The sequence below is a fragment of the Archocentrus centrarchus genome, unplaced genomic scaffold (genome assembly GCF_007364275.1).
Source record: "Archocentrus centrarchus isolate MPI-CPG fArcCen1 unplaced genomic scaffold, fArcCen1 scaffold_26_ctg1, whole genome shotgun sequence".
In the NCBI taxonomy this organism is placed as follows: Eukaryota; Metazoa; Chordata; class Actinopteri; order Cichliformes; family Cichlidae; genus Archocentrus; species Archocentrus centrarchus.
The window spans coordinates 7,623,996-7,647,516 of NW_022060256.1; the positions used below are offsets into that span (position 1 = coordinate 7,623,996).

At 41.2% G+C, this 23,521-nt stretch overlaps 1 protein-coding gene across 1 annotated transcript in view; it reads left to right on the top strand.

Moving 5' to 3' along the window:
- LOC115775917 (complement C5-like) overlaps positions 1 to 23,521 on the top strand; it is a 118,730-nt gene that overhangs the window by 81,396 nt on the left and 13,813 nt on the right. The window contains exons 29-45 of the mRNA XM_030723436.1: positions 1,002 to 1,205; positions 1,285 to 1,497; positions 3,192 to 3,341; positions 3,563 to 3,689; positions 3,785 to 3,850; positions 10,741 to 10,959; positions 11,339 to 11,423; positions 12,909 to 12,991; positions 13,105 to 13,244; positions 17,085 to 17,318; positions 17,720 to 17,780; positions 20,517 to 20,606; positions 20,694 to 20,906; positions 20,998 to 21,073; positions 22,286 to 22,445; positions 22,556 to 22,660; positions 22,824 to 22,995. Of these exons, the coding sequence (XP_030579296.1) occupies positions 1,002 to 1,205; positions 1,285 to 1,497; positions 3,192 to 3,341; positions 3,563 to 3,689; positions 3,785 to 3,850; positions 10,741 to 10,959; positions 11,339 to 11,423; positions 12,909 to 12,991; positions 13,105 to 13,244; positions 17,085 to 17,318; positions 17,720 to 17,780; positions 20,517 to 20,606; positions 20,694 to 20,906; positions 20,998 to 21,073; positions 22,286 to 22,445; positions 22,556 to 22,660; positions 22,824 to 22,995 (2,398 nt within the window). The remainder of the gene's footprint in view (positions 1 to 1,001; positions 1,206 to 1,284; positions 1,498 to 3,191; positions 3,342 to 3,562; positions 3,690 to 3,784; positions 3,851 to 10,740; positions 10,960 to 11,338; positions 11,424 to 12,908; positions 12,992 to 13,104; positions 13,245 to 17,084; positions 17,319 to 17,719; positions 17,781 to 20,516; positions 20,607 to 20,693; positions 20,907 to 20,997; positions 21,074 to 22,285; positions 22,446 to 22,555; positions 22,661 to 22,823; positions 22,996 to 23,521) is intronic.

A 23,521-nucleotide genomic window follows, 5' to 3' on the forward strand; every position in this document is an offset into this window, starting at 1 on the left:
TCAGAAGTCCAATAATCTGAATTTGGTTCTACTCCGCCATGCAGAACAGACACTCCAACACTCCTCCAGATGTAATCCATTTCGATTCAGCTCCACTGAGTCTGATTGAGTTCGTGCTGTTTCTGCATCCCTCATAGGCAGCCTTACTAGTGCCTGAACAGCTGCTCGGATACCAGGTATCCCCAGGTCCAATTCGAGAAAAGAAATCCTGGTATCAATATATATGCCACGTCCACACAGTACAGCCAGGAACGTTATCTTCCATCCCCACAGGAATCCATAACATAGCCAGCCGGGTGTGTAGTTGGACCAGAGGAAAGAGGGTTCCCCTTCTCCCAATCTCCTCGTGATGAGAATTTGGCCATCAGTAATGTTGACAGACCAGCTGACCAGATCCATAATTTAATTTCCAGTTCGGGGATGTGTGAAGAGATGCTCTAAGCAGCGAAGCAGCAAAAAACAGGGGTAGATAGGGAAGGCTGGGGAGAAGAGAAAAACGCATCCGTCTCCACCGAGAGCAGGAAAGTTTCTTATTTACACGTTGTTTACGTAGCATTGTTTGTTTGTTTTCTTATTTGCTTGGCTTCTTCTTGTTTACGTGTTGCTGTCTAGTTGTTTTTGTTTATTTGTGTTTTAACATGTAGTTGTTTACTGGATGTTTACTTGTGATGATGCTGTTTACTTGTTGATTGCATGATGTTTTTTTTACTTGTTTTGTGTTGCTGTCTTCTTGCTCATTTCTTATTGTTTACTTATTCTTGTGTTCTTATTCTCAAGTTTACATTTCTTCTTATTCCTAACTTTTTGTTTAATTCTGTGTTGTTTAATTATTTTACCTGTCCTTTTCGTACGTCTGTTCAGTTGTTATGTTTACCTCTGTTTCTTGTTTGCTTTTAGTTGTTTAATTGTCTTTGTTTACTTGCTTTTCTTGGTGTTTTCATGTCTTCTTTGTGTACTTCTTTACTTGCCATCGTTTACCTTTTGTGTTTTTGTTGACACAGTTTCAGACAGAGGACTCCACCCTCCCAGCAGCCAGTCAGAGCAGTCTCAGTCTGACGCCAGTAGCTTATTACTCACCAAACCAGCGTTATCTCCACATTGACACCCTGCTGACCGGCCCCGACCTCCGGGTGGGACAACTAGCAAGTCTTAGCGTGTACTCGGCCACGCCGTCCTACATTCCCATCAGAGCCATCAGTTACCTGGTGAGGAGAAGATGCCACCTGATGCTGATCTTTCTCCTGTTTGTATTATTTCTCATGACATCGTGCTGCATTTCCTCAGGTGATCTCTAAAGGGAAGGTGGTGCACTTTGGCAGTGAGAAGTTCCTCTCCACCGCTGATAACACACAGAGACTGATCTTTCATGTGACTTCTGACATGGTGCCGTCCATCAGGCTGCTGGTCTACTACATCCTGTTTGGAGAAGGGACGTCTGAGCTGGTGGCTGACTCTGTGTGGCTGGATGTCAAAGACAAATGCGTCAACGGACTCCAGGTACAACAACATAAAGAAACCTGTGACCCTGTTCCAAAGTTTGCTGTATTGATGTGTTCAAGGTAAGGTAAGCATACCTGAAACCAGACCTAGCCATGAAATAATGACATCAGAAACATGAGAGACCCCAACACTGTGGGAAAATGGTTCAGGTGAGTGGAGAGGTGCTGTGGGGATGATGCACTAGGTGTGAGATGAAGTTAGTGCTCTAAAGACCTGTGTACCTGACTGGTTTGATGCTAATGTGTAAGGGTCTTCCCACGTGGATGAAAGGTTTGACTCGTTTGTCTTGATATTTGGAGGTGAAGAGGACCCAGAGTGCAGGAAGCAGGAGTCCAAAAAGACGGGTGCAAAGTAACCCAGGGGCAAAACTCAGAGCAGAGGCCAAAACAAAGAGCAAAGGGAGGAGTCTAACTGGGAAACCAGACACAGATGAGGTCCAGGAAGACACAATTAGTGACAGGTGCAAATAATCAGGGATGAACAGCCAATCACAAGGAGGAAGTTCAACTAGAATGAGACACAGAAAACTACCCTTCAAAGTAAAACAGGAAATGACCAACTAATACTAAAACATGAAGGACAACATTAAACAAGAAGAAGTCAGGGACCAGGATACAGAAGACTCAAACACATGAATGAACAGAGGGAGCACAGACTGGGAGACACTGAGGAGACAAGAAGAAGGAAAGCAGGACAAGGCCTACAATATAATGTTACTAAAGACTGAAACATATCATTAGGACGTGTGTAAAGTCAAAACACACAAGAATGAAAACCTTAAGATAAAAATGAACCAGTAACCAAAATATAAACACACAAGAAGAGCTGAAGCTCAGCATGACTGGAATTAAAGTGAAATCAAAAACCACACTAAACAACATGGCCAGCCTAAAGCTAGCATATCACTTATCACTGGAATATGTTGGATTGGTGCAGCCCTAATGCTGAGTACAGGACGTATTAGAATCAGGTGAGACCACACAGCTGGCTTTACTGCACCTTAGCCAGGTGTTAGCTGTTAGTTGATGCCTGGCAGCTCAATGTTCTACATAACAGTGTTCAAACTGAATGCATTCATTAGAATTATAATTTAGATTGAAATAAAGTTTATATTCTCATGTAATAATATTGTTTTATTATTACATTAATATAGCACGTGGGTCAGTTAGCTTTGCCCAAAAGTAGCAGGTAGAAACGTCCTCCAAAGAGCTACTTTTACTTTCTTACTTTGAGTAAATTTCAGAGCCTGTACTTTTACACTTTTACTTGAGTAAAGAAGTTGAATATTTAACCTTTTACCAGAGTATTTTTAATACAAGTATCAGTACGTCTGCTTAAGTACAGAATATACTGTACTTTTGCCACCTCTGCTCTAGTACATACTGTAACTCTTTCTTTCCTATGAGCCAGTTCCAGGTGTGTGTAGCTTACATTTTTGTGTACTTTCTTAGATCACTGTCCTTTCCTACACATATTTTATTTTTGTACTTAGTTTTTAGGACCAAAATCATATAAGAAAATAAAAATAACCAATGTAAATTTTACAGCATATCTGTCATCAATACAAATATTTTTTCCATATCGGTTTAATGCATGAAGGCATGAAGGATTAACAGATAATTTACTGTGTGTGTGTGTGTGTGTGTGTGTGTGTGTGTGTGTGTGTGTGTGTGTGTGTGCCTGTGTGTTAGACTGACCTATCTTTGAATAAAGTGCAGTACAAGCCTAAAGAAAACCTCCAGCTGAATGTCAGAGCCAGTGCGGATGGCCTCGTAGCTCTGTCCGCTGTCGACTCCGCCATCTTTACCCTACGACCCAACTACCAAGACCCTGTTTCCATGGTAACCCAGAAACCATCCCATTTTATCCATGGAAATTTGCTTTGCTTCATCATTTAAAAACAGATGCACCTAGAGCACGAAACAACAAACGATCATGTCATTTGTAGAGATTTTGTCTTGACATCGTTTTCTTCTTTTGAGAGACTGTCCTGAATGATATTTTCTCCCTCTGAGTTATTTACCACACGCTGAGATTTAACAGGATGTACGGTGGCCCGCAGGTTTTTCGTCACATTGAGCAGAGTGACCTGGGCTGCGGTGGAGGCGGCGGTAAAGACAGCGCAGATGTTTTCCGACTGGCCGGCCTCACCTTCATCACCAATGCCAACGCCGCACCCTCAACCAGCAGTACGTCAGTCAGCAAACAAATGAGTGAAGTAAGGCACTGTGGCAGCTTAAAACGCTCCATGGCTCACTTGCGGTTTGCGGTTAATGTGTTTCAGATCAGCTGTGTACTGCCGTCGTGCGTGCAAAGCGAGCCCTGACTGAGGAGGAGAAAAAACAGATAGGTGAGACCGTACCACGATGTTTCTCGCTCAGGTGTTTCCCCCTGTGAATCGTACATCTGGAAGTGGATGCATGTTGTTACATGCTGATGCATGTTGTTTACAATCATACCTCAAACGTGAGGTATGATTGTAAACTTCTGGGAATTAATGACAAAAACTGTGTCTGATTAAAATTAGGCTGATCTTGCCTTCGAGGCCCTCTCCCTGTGAACCTCCTCCAGCACTGCCTCTCTCCCACTCCCTGGATGTCACATTGTAAGATTTCAGGGATTTAAAATGTTCCCACAGAGAAAATCATTTAGTATTTAACCAATCCCATCTTGATTATTAGACACTGGGCATCACTTAGTGACCATCTTCAAGTTACCTAGCATGGTTTGATAGCACGAGAAAGTGAAGCACGGGGATGATGTGCAAACTTGTGAGCCAGCTTGAAAACTCACTGTGATGCAACACTGCCAAATAAGACAGGATTCCCACAGAAGTGTTGCTTCAGTGCCTGATGGCAGCCATTCCTGTGTTTGGAGGGGGTATCTTTGCAATCTTTGTCATAGCAACAATAATCAATCATCACCAATTAAGCTAGCTGAGCTTCAGTTAGCAGCTTCCATGTTACTGACTTTGCTCATATATAACAGGCTGATCACATGCCTCTATGATCAGCTTCTCCTTCCTTTTGATGCTGACCAACATTAATCATGTTTGATTATTTACTCAGAAATGCCACTGATGTGACTGTTTGTTGTGATTTGGTGCTATTTAAATAAAATACAGTTGAATTGAAACCTCACAAAATCTAACAAACGTCCACAGGATTAGCTACATTTAAAAAGAAAAAAATCCTGTTACTGACATGGACTGGGTAATGTGTTAGGAGTGAAAGGATGCCACACCTACAGGGGGCTGAATTCAAAGACACCCTGAAAATCAAAGTGGAAAAAAATGATGCATTAGGCTGGAACATTTAGCTGAAATTTTATTGCAGCAACTCAAAATGGTACTCGTTTGTATTGCTCCCACGTGCTTGTATGCATGCCTGTTAACGTTGGGGCTCCTAATGAGATGGACCAGGGCATCATTGAGCTCCTGGACAGTCTGAGGTGCAGCCTTGAGGTGTTGGATGGACCAAAATATAATGTCCCAGAGGTGTTCTGTTGGATTTAGTTCAGGAGAGTGTGGGGGGCCAGTCAGTGGTATCAGTTCCTTCATCCTCAATGAGCTGCCTGCATACTCTGGCCACATGAGGCCGGGCATTGTCGTACACCAGGAGGGGCAGAGGGCAGCCGATGATCTTTTCAGCAGTCCTGGTGACCCTCTGCAGAGGGTCACACAGTACATCAGCAATTGCTCTATGAAGGATGAAGGATGATGAATGAATGAATGAATGTAGAAGAACACCTGCAGCTTCTCCTCCATGTGGTTTCTTCGCAGCAGTCGCAGGAAGTGGAGTCTCTTCTGGGCCTTCTTTTACCAGTGTGGGTCCTCAGAGATATGTTTCCTCAGGAGCCTGAAGGAGGCCACTCTCTCCACAAATACTCTGTTGATGGAAAGAGGAGCGAGCCTGACAATCTCTTTGGTCTTAGTGGTGTTCAGTTCCAGATTGTTTTTGATGCACCACCCTGCCAGCTCCTGTATCTCCTCCCTGTAGCAGTGTTAATTTTGACAGCAAATTTTGATTTAGTTTTAGTCATAGTCTTTTGATGAAAATGTAATTTAGTTTTAGTCATAATTTAGTCATCTGAATAGTTTTGGTTTTGGTCTAGTTTTAGTCGACGAAATTTTCGTAAGAATATAGTCGACTAAATCTACAGTTGATTTAGTCAACTAAAATATAAAGAGTGTAAAATGTAAAAGTTATGGAATATTATTAATATTACTAAGTAATATTAGTAATATTAATATTAATATTAATTAATTAATATTAATTAATTAATATTAATATCAGTAACATCAGCACTCTGAATCTGTCTTTCTTCAGTGGAGGTTGAAACAACTGCGGCAGCTACAGTGAGCAGCTACACTTATATTTCCTGATTTTCACGTCATTATGTTTGTAGTTAGATGTGGTCAACCTTAACATGTCAGAGGAAAAGCTGATTAACAGAAAAAGTTTTCAGAAAGTTTAAATATATTTTGAAAACATCATGTGGTCTCCTTCAATAACCAGTAACTTTGGTAGCTGATGGTCCACCGTGTACTTCTTAGATACTAAATTAATCCAAAAATGTCCACCCTGTCGTCAAACCCTGCATGACAGGGTGGACTTTGTATTGTATAGTTGGGATTTTATTTTATTTTATTTTTTTACATATTTTGATGAGATGGTGATAATTTAAGAGTTCTTTGAACTTTTTTTTTCTCAAATTAGGCTCATACTGCTAAAAAGGGTCAATCATTGGTGAGTTTTGTATTGTCTTTTAGAGCAATGAGTCCAGGTGGATCAGAGACAGCACGGGAATATTAGGAACACCAAGATGCTGCTCCAGACAGAAGAAGAGATAAAGACAGAAACACTGGAAAGAAGAAGAGTGTCCCTGAGCTCAGTGAAGGGGGGGAAATGGCAAAAAAAAAAAAAAAAAGAGAGAGACGAGTATCCCGCTGCCTTAACTTGCTGTGGGAGAAATGCATCAGTACAATTGAGATTTTTTTTAAAAGTAACATCCTTGTTTCTAAAAGATTCCACCCATCCATCCTCTTCCGCTTATCCTGTTCAGGGTCACGGGAAGGGGGTTACACCCTGTACAGGTCGCCAGCCTGTCACAGGGCCAACACAGAGAGACAGACAACCATTTATACTCACGTTCACTCACAAGAAGTTGGCAATTTAGAGTGACCAATTAACCTAACCCCAGTAAGTGCATGTCTTTGGACTGTGGGAGGAAACCCACACAGACACGGGGAAAACATGCAAACTAAACACAGAGAGGCCCGGGCCGAGGTGGAATCAAACCCAGACCTTCTAGATGTCATTTTACCTGTGAGGCAGCAGTGCTAAACACCATGCCACCGTGCTGCCCTCTGAAAGATTATGGTAGTCAAATGGCAACTGGACACAAGCAAACAGTCACACAAGAGAAAAATGCAGAGAGTTTGTGTACGATACAATGGAGAACTTAGGAAGTGACTCCCAGACAAGCAATTGGTCATACTTCCTTTTGCCACCTTAGACCCTAATATTTATCTTAATTGTGATGCAAAAAGCTTATGAATGTTCATAATTATATTTTGCAATGTTCACCTTTGTTGAGAAAACTCTTAATATATCTACTCATGTCAGCAGTTACCACATTTTTGTCCACTCTGTCATCTCACGTCCACCCTGTAATTTTTCAGTTTTTTGAAAATAATCAAGTTATGATCCCAAGTTAGTAAAAGCTTTTCATGTTTTTTTTAATAAACTAATCGCTGCCAAATAATATTGTTTGAAAAGCTGATCAAATCGCAGTTTTTAGAGATTTTATTTAAAAAGGAAAACACAGCTATCAGATTCTTTGAAGACACAAGCAATTTGCAATTATTTCACTACTTTCAAAAGCCTTATTTTACCAAATAAATATTATTGAGCAAGGGACAGACTAGCTATCTGAAAATGTGCATTGTAAAATCACGTTGTTATAAAAATGTATTTATTTTCATTTGACTTTGTCCTTGACAGGGTGGACATATTTTACAATGTGCTCATTCTTTATCTGCTTCCAGTAAATTCATAAAAGGTGTGGGAGCTTGACCAACATTCATTTACAACAGCCTAATGTAAACTTGATACAATGGATATGAAATTAATTGGGAAACTGTAACTTTTTTTGGGACAAATTACGATGTCCCAAAGTCACTTTTTAGTGATATTGACCCAAATAAAATGATTGGATGTCATCCCCGGCAAGCATTTTCGTCTCGTTTTCATTTGTTGACGAAAGTGTCAATTAATTTTGTTATCGTTTTTATCCTTTTAGGTAGTTTTTATTTAGTTATCGTCTCGTTATCGTCATGAAAAAAAGGGTCGTTGACGAAAACTATGGCAAAAATATTTCGTCAACGAAATTAACACTGCCCTGTAGGCTGTTTTAATCACCCCCATGATCAGGCTGACCACCATGGTGTCATTGATGAACTAGTCAGTAGTGTTCGATGAGTGAATGGGGGCACAGTCGTACGTGTAAATGGCATACAGGAGGGGGCTAAGCATGCATCACTAGGGGGGAGTCAGGATCGAGGAGCAGAGCTGACCCACCTTAACAACCTGTGGTCAGTTGGTCAGGAAGTCTTTGATGAAGGATCAGATGGGGGGGTAGGTCCAAGTCAGCCAACTTCTCCACCAGGGTGTCAGGGGTGAAGCTGTAATCAACAAACAGCATCCTGAAGTAGATTCCCAGGTGTTCCAGGGCTGTGTGGAGCGCAGTGGCATTGGCGACCTCCATGGACCAATTTGTCCTGTAAGACTAACTGGTGTGGGTCAAAGTTCAGGGGGAGGTGGGCTTTGAGGTCCTGGAGAACAAGCTTTTCTAAGCACTTAATAACTACAGACAATAGTCTTTTGTGGCTGTTTTCTTGGGTATTGGGATGATGGTGCTGCCTTTAGACAGAACAGGATATCAGCCATTCTTGTTTAATCATTTATTCATTTTAGTTAAAAACAAATTTCAATACAAAAAAACAAAAAAACAAATCTCATAAAATGAAAGGAAGCAGATAGAAGAAAAAATCTTATAATCTCTGCCCCTATTTAACAAAAAAATATATGCAAAATATAAAAATATATACACACATATACAAATTTCACACCCTTATTAATAACCAAAGAAAAAAAACTTAAACCACTCAAATAATAGCGTATATAAATACATGTTATATAGTTTTATATCTCATCAACAGATTTACTTTTAACATTCTACAAAATAATTTAATCGAATCAGCATTTTTGTTGTCACTAGCCAAATTGTTCCACAACCTTATTCCTTGAACAGTGGTACATCTCTCTTTCAAACTTGTTTGGATTTTAGGTTTTACAAACATTTCAAATCCCTTTAGATTATAAATATTTTCTCTTAATAAAATTAGATTGAATATTCAAAGGTAATAGATTTTTGTGTGCCCTATACATAATCAACAAAATCTTATAATCAACCAACTCATAAAACTTCAATAATCCCAATTGATCAAATAATATATTTGATGGGTGACTACAATGTTTTTTGGCAATAATTCTTATAGCTCTTTTTTGCAAAATAAAAATAGAATTTGTAAATGTTTTACATGCCTTCCCCCAAACTTTAACACAATAAATCAAATGTGGAACAATTATAGCATTACACAATATACACAGTGCTTTTTCATTAAATAACTCCTTTACCCTGTATAGTACGGCAATAGACCTTGCCATTTTTGTTCTTAAGTAATTTATATGAGACTTCCAGGTCAGGTTTTCATCAATAATAACACCCAAAAACTTCACCTCACTGACTCTGCAAATCTCAGCACCATCAACTCTAAATGAAACATCCACCGTTCTTTTTTCTATTACTGAATATCATGTAATTTGTTTTATCCAAATTTAGCGATAATTTATTACGCTTAAACCAAGTTTGTATTTTTGCAAATTCTGTTTGCATCATTCCCAACATTCGCTCTAAGTCTTTGCCCAAGCAAAAAAATGTGGTATCATCAGCAAACAAAACACACCTAAACAATCCTGACACATTTACCAAATCATTTATGTATAAAAGAAACAACTTTGGTCCAAGCACAGAACCCTGTGGGACTCCACATGTAATATCACCAAATGTAGATCTTACGTCATTTAATTGAACAAATTGTTTCCTGTTGGTAAGATAACTGGATACCCACTGTAATACTGGACCTCTCATACCGTATTTATTCAATTTCTCAAGAAGAATGCTACAATCAATAGTATCAAAAGCTTTTTTTAAACCAACAAAAACACTAACACAATATTGTCTTTGATCAATAGCTGTCGATATTTGTTCTATCAAATCCATGAGTGCCATCGATGTTGAGTTGTTAGCTCTAAAGCCATATTGATTTTTACTCAAAACATTTTGTTTATCAATGAATTGATCCAATCTTGTAACAAACAATTTTTCCAAAATTTTCGAGGACTGAGGCAACAGGGAAATAGGCCTGTAGTTAGTAAACATAAATTTGTCCCCATTCTTATAAAGAGGAATTACTTTCGCTACTTTCATGCTGTCAGGAAATATCCCTGTCGAAAAAGACAAGTTACAAATATATGTGAACGGCTCAATAACATAACCCATTATTTCCTTCACAAACGTCATATCCATTGACAAGGATGTGTTGAATATCTCGATTAGTAAAACAGGAAATAATAAACAAAACACAACTAGAGATGGGATTCATATCAAACATGGTAGCAGAGAGGGTACGAGGATGGAGATGAGATGGAGGCAGGAACAGACTGAAGGAACAGAAAGCACCAGAAGACAAAACTCCAACTAAGAACCAAAGCTCAAAACCCATAAACACTAGAAGAGAAAAGCAAACGGAGCAGGCACCACAAACTCCAAACTGGAAGCAGATATAGCACTCAAACAGAAAAAAGAAACCAAACCACAAAAATATTAACCAAGAATCCCCCTCTGCTAGTTTCAAGCAAGAAACTGTTCATGGTTAGGTTTACAAAACAATTACAGCTTATTACTGTGAGTCTGAGCACTGTTTTACAACTTTACTATCTGTTTACACACACACACACACACACACACACACACACACACACACACACACACACACACGCACGCACACACATACACACGTTCACCAGTGTGATTTCTGTATTTTGTTTGTAATGATTGTAGATAAATCAGTGAGAGATGTAAAGTAAATGAAATTATGTCGTTCTGTCTGTCCAGCGGAGAGTTACGGTAGAGCCGGCAAGCAGTGCTGTCAATATGGGATGAGGCGTGCTCCAACATTTACTTCCTGCCTTGATGAAGCTGAGACGTTTGTCCGCAAGAACAAAATTTTCCGCAACACTTCGAGTTTTAGAGATCGCTGCAAGCAGGTCTTCCAAGAATGCTGTGAGGCTCTGCTGAACAGCTTGGGCCGTGAGAGCGTCATTGCACGAAGCGGTCAGTCTGGACTTTTCTTTGTTTACTGCATCACGCTTTGACAACACCAACATGACAACAGGTGACATCATTAAGGGAATAGAAGCTCATTTATGTACTATTATAATGTAATGCTCCACTTCTTCAGCACATATCTACATTATATTTGTAGAGTCAGACTGTTGACATTAAACAGCTCAATTACCTGTTAGCAGGTAATTGAGCTGCACTCAGGATTATACAGACAGCTGTATCTGACTGTGTCTGAGTGGATTTATTATGGTGAAGATCAGAGGAGGTGTAAGTTACCTCTCACTGTATCTTTGCAGCTTTAGTGTAGCTAAGTCCAGTGCTGTGGTAATGAAGTGCAGATCACTGTCACACTGTTGTTGTTGTACAGACATGGGTCCAGACTTTGACCTCGCTCCTTCCCTGGTGCGGAGCTACTTTCCCGAGAGCTGGATGTGGGAGGTGCAGCGCATCAGGTGACACAAAGCAAACACACCTCGGGAGCCTCATTTAAACAAATCGATTAAATGGACCTACTCTGCTTATTTCCAACTCCATCCATCCATCCATCCATCCATCCATCCATCCATCCATCCATCCATCCATCCATCCATCCATCCATCCTCTTATGTTTTAATTGTACTTTCGGTGGCCTGACCTCGAGATAAGGTGCACTGAAAGAGAGAAGTTAGTCTACTACTTTCTGATCTGTTGCTCTCTGTCTAATGTATTATTTAATTATTTAATTTACTGGAGTTTACCTTAAACATATGTCCTTTATTCACTGAGTAAAAAATAATCCCTAACATGTGCAAGGCCACCGGGGGGCTGGAGTCTGTCCCAGCTGTCATAGGGCAAAAGGCAGGGTACACCCTGTACAGGTCACCAGCCTGTCGCAGGGCTAACACAGAGACAGACAACCATTCACACCTATGGGCAATTTAGACTCACCAATTAATTCTATCAAAATAATCCTTCTTTGTCTGACACTGACCCTCAGCAGAGCACCTCAGCTCCACCTCTGTCTAAAACAAGCTGTTTTAACTCCTCTCCACCTTAAACTAGCTCTCTTTTGATTGGCTGCCCCCCACAAACAAATTTAAACAAAAGATGGGTGTTGCTTCTGAGATGACCACTTAACAATATATTTCCTTGATGATGTCATAAAGACCCAAGAGTAGAAAAAACTGTGGGATTGTTAACAGCTGTCTAAAGCCTTAAAAGTTCATTCTCAGAATGTGTAACGTTTATTTTATTATGCTATATAGTCGAACTGACACATAATGATGTGTACATTTTATTCATGTACTGTCATGCAGAGCTATGCTTTGGCTTTAATCCCTGACTCATCTACTGTGGTAATACTGGATGTACAGTGGACACAACTGTCTCAAACAGCAAAACTGTCCACTTTGGAGTTTCTCTGTTGCCAGTCAGGAGACTTTGTTTGGCTACAGGCAGCAGAAACTCTGCAGACTGTGATTTGGCATCATCCACCTAAACAAGCAAGACCTTCCCCGAAAATCTTTTACTGTGCATGTTCTCCAGAGGTAAAGAGTCTGACCCACCTGGGTCAATAATCAGTTTTTCAGACATGGATCGAATTTAGTTCAAGGCTAAAAATAAAATTTCACTAAAGATCTCCACTGAAAATAGATTTTTGGGCCTAATCCAGGTCGGGAAAATAAGACAGAGTTTAAATGGTTACATTATTAATGAATTTCCTTTAATTAAAGTTTTACACATGGTCCCATAACATGATTGTACCCTTAACTTTAAAAAAACAAACATATTTCCTGATTTTTCCCACATTAGTTGAGGTAAACTTTCCAATCACAAAAAAAAAAGAAAAGTGCTCCAGTGCCACACCTGGTGATGGTTAGGGATCAGAATTAGCTCCTCTCTCCTCAGTATGGAGTGTGGTGACTCTAAGTTTCTGTTTTTGTATTTCATGTCCTTAGTTCAGGGCAGCTGTTGGTCAGCAGGCCTCTACCGGACTCTCTCACCACCTGGCAGATAAAGGCCGTCGGCATGTTCCAGAATGGTGAGTTTCTTTTATTTACTGACATTTAACATCTTGTATTTTTGCTCTTCAGTCTTCCACACTGCAGCTGTAATAAATAAAGTTGTACTGAATGGTTCCTGATTGTCCGGCAGGTATGTGCGTTGCAGATCCCGTCCAGGTGTCGGTCAATCTGCCGGTCAGTGTGGACATCCCGCTGCCTTATCAGGTGGTCAGAGGAGAGCAGCTGGAGCTGACAGGCTCCGTGTACAACCAGCAGTACGACAGGATCAGGGTACCCATCACACCCACACCCAAATGCATATCCCATGATCCTCTGCCTTGCATGTATGCGGGGTGCCATGTTGGTAGAGGGAACTTGCACCATCTTGGTCTGTTAGGACAAATAAAATAATCTGGGTTTTTTTATAGATAAGGTCTCATCTATATCAGATTACTCCATCAATTGGAGTAAATCAACCCTTTTATCTCTGAATTGTAATTTTCAGAACACCACGACCACCTCACTACAATGTGGCAACATTAGATATTTAGGTGTTAATTTTTCTCCCAGGTTGTCAGACCTGATACGATTGAATTGGGTTCCTCTATTAAAAACAATAGAGGATGACCTCACACGCTGGAACTCTCTACCTATATCTCTCATGGGGAGAGTTGCCACAGTAAAAATGTTGATTCTGCCTAAAATTATCTGTTTTCACTGATCCCTAAACCTTCTGTTGCCTGGTTTAAGTCTCTAGACTCAAACTTTTCAAAATTTTTATGGAAAAATAAAACCTCAAGAATAAGTTTAAAGACTTTTCAAAAGCTAAAATGCAGTGGTGGTCTAGAACTTCCAAACTTTTATCACTATTTCTCAGCCAATAGATTACAGTAAATTTCAAGGTGGATCAAATCAAGCCCTTTAGACAGCCCATGGCTAGATCTAGAACAAACACTCTGTGGAAAAGTGGAAATCTCTGACTTACCTTTCATTAGCTTTAGTATTAAACATCATAACTGCTTTAAAAGTCATAAACACCTCTCTGACAGCCTGGTGGGAATTTTTAAAGATAACTAAGTCTTCACTTATCCCATGTAAACTGACACCCATTTGGAACAATCCAGATATATGTCAGAAAATACAGTACTGAACTTTTCAGCATGGCAATAGAAAGGAATAAAGAATTTAGAACATGTTATTCACGATGGGACCTTTATTTAATTTGAAGAACTTATTTCAAAATATGAAATTAGCAATAGCAAATTTCTTGAATACCAGCAGATGAGGTCCATCATACAGGCAAGGTTTAATTTAAATAATTTAAAATGAGAAAACCCCTGTATTGGTAACAGAATTTCTAAAGCTTTATACCCCTAAATTGTTATCAAAAATATATAAGTTATTATTAAAAATTAATGATTCAATATCCCTCCCAACTACAAAATGGGAGCGAGATCTTTCCATCAACCCAGAGGAAAACTTCTGGACACAGATATGTTTAAACACTTTCAAAATGACTTGAAGTCCAAATTTAATACTTATACAATACAAAACTCTCCATAGAATACACTATACAGGAAACAGGATGTTCCAAATGGGCCTCAGAGACACAAATATATGTACCCACTGTTCAGTTAACTATACTGAAAACTATATGCATGCAATTTGGTCTTGTACACCTGTTCAGAGGTTCTGGCAGAGGATATATGGAGACTTATCCACATGTTTTAATTGCGGTATCCCAGCATCACCAAAGCTGTGCATTCTAGGTGATTTAAGTGAATTAAACATGGAAACAAATATATCACACATAGTTCTTACTGCCTTATGCATCGCTAAGAAAACTATCCTCACGAATTGGAAATCAAAAAATGATTTATGCATTACTCACTACAAGAATCTACTTTTAGACCACATTAGTTTGGAAAGAATGTGTGCCACCTCCAAAAAACAATCTCTCTGGTCCCCACTGATCAGCTCCATCGCGTGATGGGGGTGACCGGCTGTGGTCTTGTCTCGCGGCGTACCCGGCAGGTGGCTGGGGGTGGGCCGGGGGATTCGGGTTTCTGATGGCTCTTGGACTGGAGACGGTGGCTGCCATTTTGTGGTTTCTGTGTCCGGGCCCTGGTTTTTGGTGGTGGGGGCTTGGACGGATGCTCTTATGGTCTTGGGGTGTGGGGCTGGGGGGCCCGTGGTGGTGGGTGCTGGCCCCGTCCAGATGGCCGGCTTCCGCTACGGGGGCCGGGGTGTGGGGTCTGGGGCCCTGGTGCCCGGGGTTGCCCGTTTCCCAGTTGGGCCCCTCCCTGTACTGGAGGAGTCTGTGCCCCCTTGGGAGCGCCGCCGTGTGGGGTGGGTTGGCTCACGTCGGGGTGTCTGGCTGGCATTGTGTGTGTGTGTGTGTGTGTGCGCTGCGTGTGTGAGTGTGAGTGTGTGGACAACTGGGCCTGGGTCTGTGGCTTGCAGAGCCTTGGCACCTGTGGGACGCATACGCACACATTACTGCAAATAATAAAATTGTGTGTATATCAGGGTTATAATAGTTTAGGATTTTACATTATAGTTTAGTTTTAGTTAGTTTTTACTTTTGTTTCTCTAATTCAGTTAGTTTGAATTAGTTTTCAGAGTGGTTTTGCTCGTTTTTATTAGTTTTTATTTTAGGTTTAATGCTTAGTTTTAGTTTAGTTTCGTTAGTTTCAGTTTTAGTTTTAGTATTTTCATACTTTGTCAGGTGCAAGATTCAATGCGCAAAAGTGACTATTGAGTAATAAAAACTCAACAAAAGATACCATAAAGAAATATATTCAACAACCAACGGTTCACAAGACAGAAGCACTACATGCTAAATGTGTAATAATTAGGACACACCTGAACAGCAACAGGGAGAAACAAAGAAAAACAGGAACTCCAAACTCAATAAATTCTACAATAAACTCCAGTGTCAGTGCAGTAGATTAACAACACCTAAATGTGGTGTTTGACAAAAACAAACTATTTGAAGGAGTCAAAGCTCAAATCCAGCTGCATCCTGATGTTCTCACCACCTGAAGCTTCTTCTGTTTTGGAGCTAGCTTGGTTAGATGCTGCTAATTAAAATTGCAGGGTCTTTGCAGCCTCTGTACACAACCTACGGAAGTGTCCGACCTCGTGTCCGCATTTATGCTTGTGTAGCTGTGTGTGTTGTGTGTGTTAATTACCTTGTGGTCGTGTGCTGTGGTGCCAGCTGGAACTTTTTTGGTCCTTACTCTTTGTGTTCAGTTTTTTGGCTGCAAACATATTTGTCCCTTTTTTTCCACTTCCTTCATTTCCTCACGTCCATTCCGACAGCAGTCTCCCTCCAGGAATCTGCTGACATTTGTGAGTCCTTATACTGATGCTTTGATTATTATTCCTGATTGTTATTCTCTCACTGATAAAGTAGACGGAAACGCACAAGAACTGAACAGGTTAATCACAGCGTTGCGGCAGCGTGGACCCGCTCTGAACCGGGTCGGTTCAGAGCGACTGCCGCTTTCTCGTGCACACGCACGCACACAGCTGCCCGACGGCGCTCCCAGCTTAAACTCTGACAGCGGAAAAAGGATCAATCCACAATAATTTCAGTTAGTTTTTTAAACTCACAATACAGTTTTAGTTAGTTATTGTTTTTTCCTTTTAACTGTAGCCTTTATTTATTTCAGTTAACGGCAATGTTTTTTCAATTTCAGTTTTCGTTATTTCGTTCGTTTTCGTTAACTATAATAACCCTGGTGTGTATGTATGTGCGTGTGTGTGTGTGGATGTGTGTATATGTATGTGCGTGTGTGTGTGGATGTGTGTATATGTATGTGCGTGTGTGTGTGGATGTGTGAGTGTGTATATCTACTTTTCTTCGATTTTTTTTTTTCCTTTCTTCCTGTTGCCCCCCCGTTCTCACCCCTTCCTTGTTGCCTGTCAGACCTGGCATAAATAACTAAATAAAAAGATAAATAAATAAAAATACAAACATTAACAAGAATAGAAAACTTATAGAGCTGTTCTTGTTTGGTACATCAGTGCGTTCAGATCATCATTCCGATTGTGAAAAATGCCAGACATGACAGGCTTTAAAACAAAAAAAAAAAGAATCTTAATTCTGTCTATCCTCGCCCTCAGTACTGTGTGACACTGAAGGTCGGCCCGGCCATCTGCCTGCTCAAGTCTGAGCCTGTGGCTCAGGAGCCAGGGTTTCACTCTACAGCGTGCACCTGGAGCATCCTGCCTGGGAGAGAGGTGGCATCAGTGGCCTTCGAGCTGCTGGGCCTGGAGCCTGGAGAGCACACCCTGACCTTCACCGTGAAAACACGGTACAGAACTGCAGACATCCTGGAGAAGAAGCTACGAGTGGTGGTACGTACCTGCGCAGAGAAAAAAAAAAGAACCACACATCAGGTTTACCTGTTAAAGACTATTGGTCAGAAAACTGCATTAAAAATGCTGCAAAAGGCTCCAACAGCACAAACACGGTCCAGATTTACAGTTCAGGGACTCCAGCTACAGCCACCTGCATTTGTGAGTTTTGGTTATTTATAAATGAATTTAATGCAGGATTGTGTCAGGATTATGAAAATGAACAACAACAGAGATGTTAATAATCAGAAAACCAAAATCACGACACAAACATTCACGGTGTCCGTTCCCGCTGTCCACCTGCTGCCAACAGTTTTCTCCACCCTCTCGGAGGCTCTTGAGCGCCGACTCTGGGCTCTGCTGACAGTAACTAATGATGCTCATGTTGGTTGTGTTTCCAGCCTGAAGGAGTGAGACGGGAGGTGAGTTCTGGAGGAAGACTCGACCCACAGGGGGTGTATGGTACGTAGGCACTGATCTGTGCAGCTCTGCTCCACCTGAAGTGCTGGCTAATGTCAGCGGGGTTCCCGCTGGCCTCTGAAATCAAACTTCCTTCCTTCTTAAATTTTTACTTCTTATTTTTTTAAGTTTGAATGGCTATACTTTAGAAAAGAAAGAAAGAAAAGTACATCTATTACCTGATAAATCCAAGAAAAATGAAAAGTTTTAATACTAAAGCCAGCTTCTCATTTCTTGGTGGGCTGTAAGCCAGCCTGCCACTCACTGGGTTTAGTTGTTGTAGACTTCACAGCACCTACGTGCTGTACACCTCCACAGGTAGTGGTCTGCACCCTGTTACCTACTGTCCAACCAGGGAGACCTGCTTCCTTTTCTACTTGGGGAGTGGCTCACAGTCCCAAGAGAGAGAGGCTCTTAAGCAGCAAAACAGGGCAGATAAGGAAGGGTTAGGGAGAGAAGAAATATGCGTCCGTCTCTGCTGAGAGCAAACCCCAAAACACCCAAATAACAAAAGCTGGACTTCAGTACAAAACCAGTAAGTGGGGGGGCTGAAGAAGTTGGTCGGACAGTATGTAGTAGAGGAAATGCTGCCCTTAAACACGGCTGACTCGCTCTGTGGTTGTCATTGTGGTTGTCATTTTCATATTGAGGCAGCGGGGGTGTTGCTGGTGTTGTGCCAAAAAGTGATTGTCTGCCATAAAGTGATTCCAATAATTCCATGTGCTTTTATGTGTAATATCTTTGCCTATATTGGTAAATAGAGTGCAGTCAACATGATTTATGAAGAGCTTATATATAAAATGAAGAAATTATTGTTATTGTACCTACGTTATAATCAATCCAGTGTTTTTTGTTGAAAAAGACATTTTTAATGTCAATGACAGTTTTTACCTTGATTAAAAAATGAACATATAAAAGTCACTTTGACAGAAACTGACTGCAGCTAGTACCTTGTGATAGAAATAATGTTTCTAGCACAAAATGACCTGATATCATTCATGAGAGATATGTTTGACAGATGTTTCACAGATTATAGGTCAACAAGTCATTTACAGCCGTTTAAATACAGGCAATCACTTTTTTGGCAGCTGTTGAATGTAACTAATAAAGTAACTTGTAATCTTACTGAGTTACTTCTAAAATTAAGTTATCAGTAAAGTAACTAAGTTACTTTTTAAAGGAGCAATCAGATTGCTTTTTCAGATTGCTCTGTGCGGCTTGTGGAAGTAAATTATAAGAATCCAATTGAAGTACATTTTATTTTTGTCAGTTCGGTTTTTGTTGTAGTTCTAGATTGAAACATCAGTGTGATCTTGAAATATTAAATAAAATCATTTTATTTATTTATTTATTTTCATTTCTTAATATATGCGTCACTCACGGTAGCGGCTCTCAGTGGAAACCGGGTTCAAATGGCTCTTTCCATTTTAAAGGTTGCCGACCCCTGCTCTAGAAAAATAAACAGGTTTTTTGAACAAGTTTGAATTTGCAAGATAAATCTGTTTGATTTTCTCTTCTGTCGTTCACAAATTTCCAGCTGCTTTGTGAGCCTGTACTGAGCATCTCTGTAAATCTACATGTAGAATGATGACGTGTGCTTCCCCAGTGATCGATAAACACAGATCCGGCAGCTACACAGTAAAATGCAGACGTCTAACACAGTCATCAAACTCTGACAAATAAAAACAAAGTACAAGTTGAGGATTTCTGATCAGTCACTGCGATCTTAAATGGGCCATTTAACTTCTCTGCACACGTTCCCAGCTTCTTACCTTTTCTATTCATTCAGAGGAATTTGTTGAGTCCCAGTTACTTCGTCCGGCTTCTCTGTCTCATACGAGCAGCCATGTTTCCCCGTGTTCCAACTAGTCCGGACACTGGGCTTAGTGCATCCTGCTCTATGTCTGTGCACACCGGCATTGGTGACCGAGGGGCTGCTGGGGAGAGGTTATTGAAACTTGGTGAGAATGGGGTTATCTTCATATTTTGCAGCTCATGCTGATGAGCTTGTCAGAATCAGAATCAGAAGGTTTTTATTGCCATATGTGTGAACAGGTTCACAGCATTAGGAAATTGCTGCGGTACTTCGTGCTTACAGAAAAAAAACAAATAAGTATAAAAACTATAAGACAATATACAAGTATACAAATTGCAAATATACAGAGATATTAGAGCTATAACTATAGCACAATATTACAAAATTACAAAATATACAGTGCAGAGACTAATTAAAAGATAGAAGAATGTAGACTATATTCCACTAATATGTACATCAGTGCAGTCAGACAGGTGCATAGACATAGGGTCATCAGCGTTTGTGGAGGGTGGTGGTAACAGTCTTAGGGTAATTGTTCATGAGTCCAACAGCAGAGGGGAAGAAACTGTTCTTATGGCGGGAGGTTCTGGTCCGTATGGACCGTAGCCTCCTGCCTGAGGGGAGAGGGTCAAAAAGTCTGTGCCCAGGGTGAGAGTGGTCGGCTGTGATCCGACCTGCACGCCCCAGTGTCCTGGAGGTGTACAGGTCCTGGAGAGATGGGAGATGATCCAAGCTTGATGTTCTTTTCATAGCTAGAAAAAAATATTTTTAACATTAAAATAAGTACTCTATGTTTCAGTCCTACGTTGCAAAATGTGAGCACAACATATTTTGGGGGGAATTTAATATTACTTACATCTATGCATTTTTACATTAATGGGAACCCTGTGGCAGTCTGTCCTGTGTGTCTTATCATGCTGTAGGCTCAGAGAAGAGAACAGTGGAGCTGAAGAACCAAGTGCCAGTCAACATCGTTCCCAACACCAATGTGGAGAGAATGCTGACTATCAATGGTAAGGAGGGGAAAGCATGTTTTGTTGCAGAGCTGCATCTCAAAGCAACATCTAAAGTCATCTGGATGTGTTTGTTCTGTGTACCAGGTGAGGTTCTGGGTGAAGTCCTGACGTTGGCGCACAACCCTGAAGGTTTCCGGCAGCTCATCAACCTGCCGTCTGGCTCAGCGGAGGTGGAGCTTGGTGGCCTCCTCCCCCTCATCCAGCTGTATCAGTACCTGGAGTCATCAGGGAGCTGGAATGTGCTGGGAGAAGACATCCAGAAGAGTGCAGCTAACATGAAGCAGAAGATCAGGGAGGGTAAGGCACTGAAGAGGCCCTGATAGTAGCATGAAGGATTAACCGATAATTCACTGTGTGTGTGTGTGTCTGTGTGTGCGTGTGTCTGTAGGCCTGGTCAGCATCAGTTCATTTAGACTTGGAGACTCGAGCTACAGCATGTGGAGGAAGCGAGAGTCCAGCACCTGGTAGGTAAACATCAAAGACTCTCAGCCTCAAGCACTGAAACACAAAGCGAACCCTGAAACTCCACAGCTGCAGTTCCTCTGATAGCCAGCAGAGGCACTACAGTGAGTCAGTCCCCATAGACTCCCATGTTAGAATTTAAAGCAGAAATAAATAGATTTACAGCCTGATACAGAAACTGCTTCGGTCTCTGTAGCTAATTTCCACTAGAGTGTGTGTATTTGTGCTGTTTGAGCCTTTTGGAGCCTCTTTAATGTAATTATCTGACCAATAATGTGGCTGCTGTGCGCTTTGTTGGACTAACAGAGCATCTAAGAACGCACAGTAAAGTTCTGGGATTTTATTTGGATGCGATGGAACTAAGAGGTGTTTTGTTGAGCCTTATACCCTCTCCTGCCCCTAAGTTTGTGCTCCTGTTTGTCACAGAAGGATTCTGGTGATCTGAGCTAAGAAGCCACGTGGCCAAGTTCAGATTTTGCTGAGGAAAAGCATGGCTTCCTTTGTCCTTCTTCGAGAGTTAGCACTCTGTGCTAACTTTCTCCTGCGCTCCAGGTGAAGTTACCTGGTGTTGCTAATGAAACTTGTTGAGTTGTGGGGACTCAGTTAGGCAGGAACCTTCAGAAGGCTCTTGTGTTGCAGCAGTCTGCAGAGCTTGGAGCAGGCCTCTGAGGCCAGTGCAGTGGAGAGAGCAGTGACCTCCTTCCTCTCTGAGGGTGGGAGGGTAGGGCCACTAATGGCTACCAAAAAAAGACAACAAAACAATAAATTTAGACTTCAAAGTCCAGAAATCAATCTTTTGCAGTCTATGACCAAGGCCGAGTGCCAGTGGCCACGCTGCTGATAATGGAAGCTTCAAGCCTAAAATAAATTCACGCATGTTAATAACAGCTGTTATGAAGGGGGAAATCAGCTACAGAGACCAAAGCAGTTTCTGTATCAGGCTGTAAAAGTTTTAATGTGGGAGTCCATGGCGACTGACTCACTGTGGCACCTCTGCTGGACCGCAGAGGAACTGCAGGTCTGCTGCACCCGGCAGGTTGATGCGTGTTGCTCGTTTGGTTTGGGGATTAGATGCTATGTTGTAATGTAACCCAGATTCTCTTTCCAAACGTGAGCACTTGGATCTGAAATCACTTCCTGATGCTTTTGGCTTGATCTGGTGGCTGGTCCTGAGAACGACACTGACTCTTTTGTCCCTCTGTGCTGTCTGTCAGGCTCACGGCTCTGGTGGTGAGGGCTCTGTCTGCAGCAGATCCGGTGGTCTCTGTGAACCACCAGGCTCTCTCAGAGTCTGTGACCTGGTTGATCTTCAGGGCTCAACAGCCAGACGGATCCTTCAGAGAGGAATCCCCCTACAAATCTAACAAAATCTTGGTCTCCACATCCTCTTATTCTTTTTCTTCTGCTGCTCTCAGTTTAATATTTCACTCCTTGTGGTGAGGACAGAGCTCTGTGTAATGCTTGTGTATTCTGATTGGCTGCAGGCTGATGGGACTGATGCAGTGGAAAAGTCAGTGTATCTGACATCCTTTGTACTCATTGCTCTACACCAAGCAACAAAGATTAGAGACCCAATCCTGCAGCTTCAGGTGAGATCACACCTCCTCTCCTCATCACTCTACTCCTCTTAAAAATAAGAGGAGATGAAACAAACTCAATGCATCAGCTAATCTGTGCACCAAATCAATAGAGAATATTTAATGCATAAAACTGCTCATAATCCATTTTAAACTAATGGCCTCCTCCTTTCAGATCCATGATAACAGCATTAACTCTGCAGTAGCCTACATTTCCCAGCATGCCCTGAATGTAAAGAGTGTGTACGTGCGCGCAGTGGCAACCTATGCTGTGACCCTTCATGACCCCAACAGCGTGATATCCTTTGAGCTCATCAGCAGCCTGGAGAAGCTGGCTCGACAAAAAGGTGGGTTTGGGTTTGTTTATTGGTGTTTTGAGTGGTTCTTTCTCTGGATGTCTGCGTGTTTTTTAGGGGGTTTTGTTTGGTTTGTTTGGCGGTTTGAGCTGATTTTTGATTTTTATTTTGAGTAGTTGGTTGACTCTTTCTTTGGTTGTTTGCTTGGTTTGTTGGTTGCTTTGTGAGTGGTTAATTGGTTGTTTGGGTCTTTCTTTTGTAGCTTGGAAAGCCCGAGCAATATTAGCTCGAGCTAATATCGCAACTGTACTGGTAAATTTTTGGTTGGTTGGGTGGTTGATTATCAGCGGACTTAAAACACTTAGTGAAAAGTTTGGCCTTAAAACATCTTTAGGGGGATGTCAGATATAATTGTTTTGGTCAAAGATGTACTTTTTTTATTTCTTATAAAATTCAAGGACTACTGCAAGGATACCTTGATAATGTTACAAAGTTAAGTTCTCAAGTCAATTCAGTTTGCTGCTTTTTCTTTAAATGAATTTATAGCATTGATGCATCTGTAACTGAAAGGAAGAAA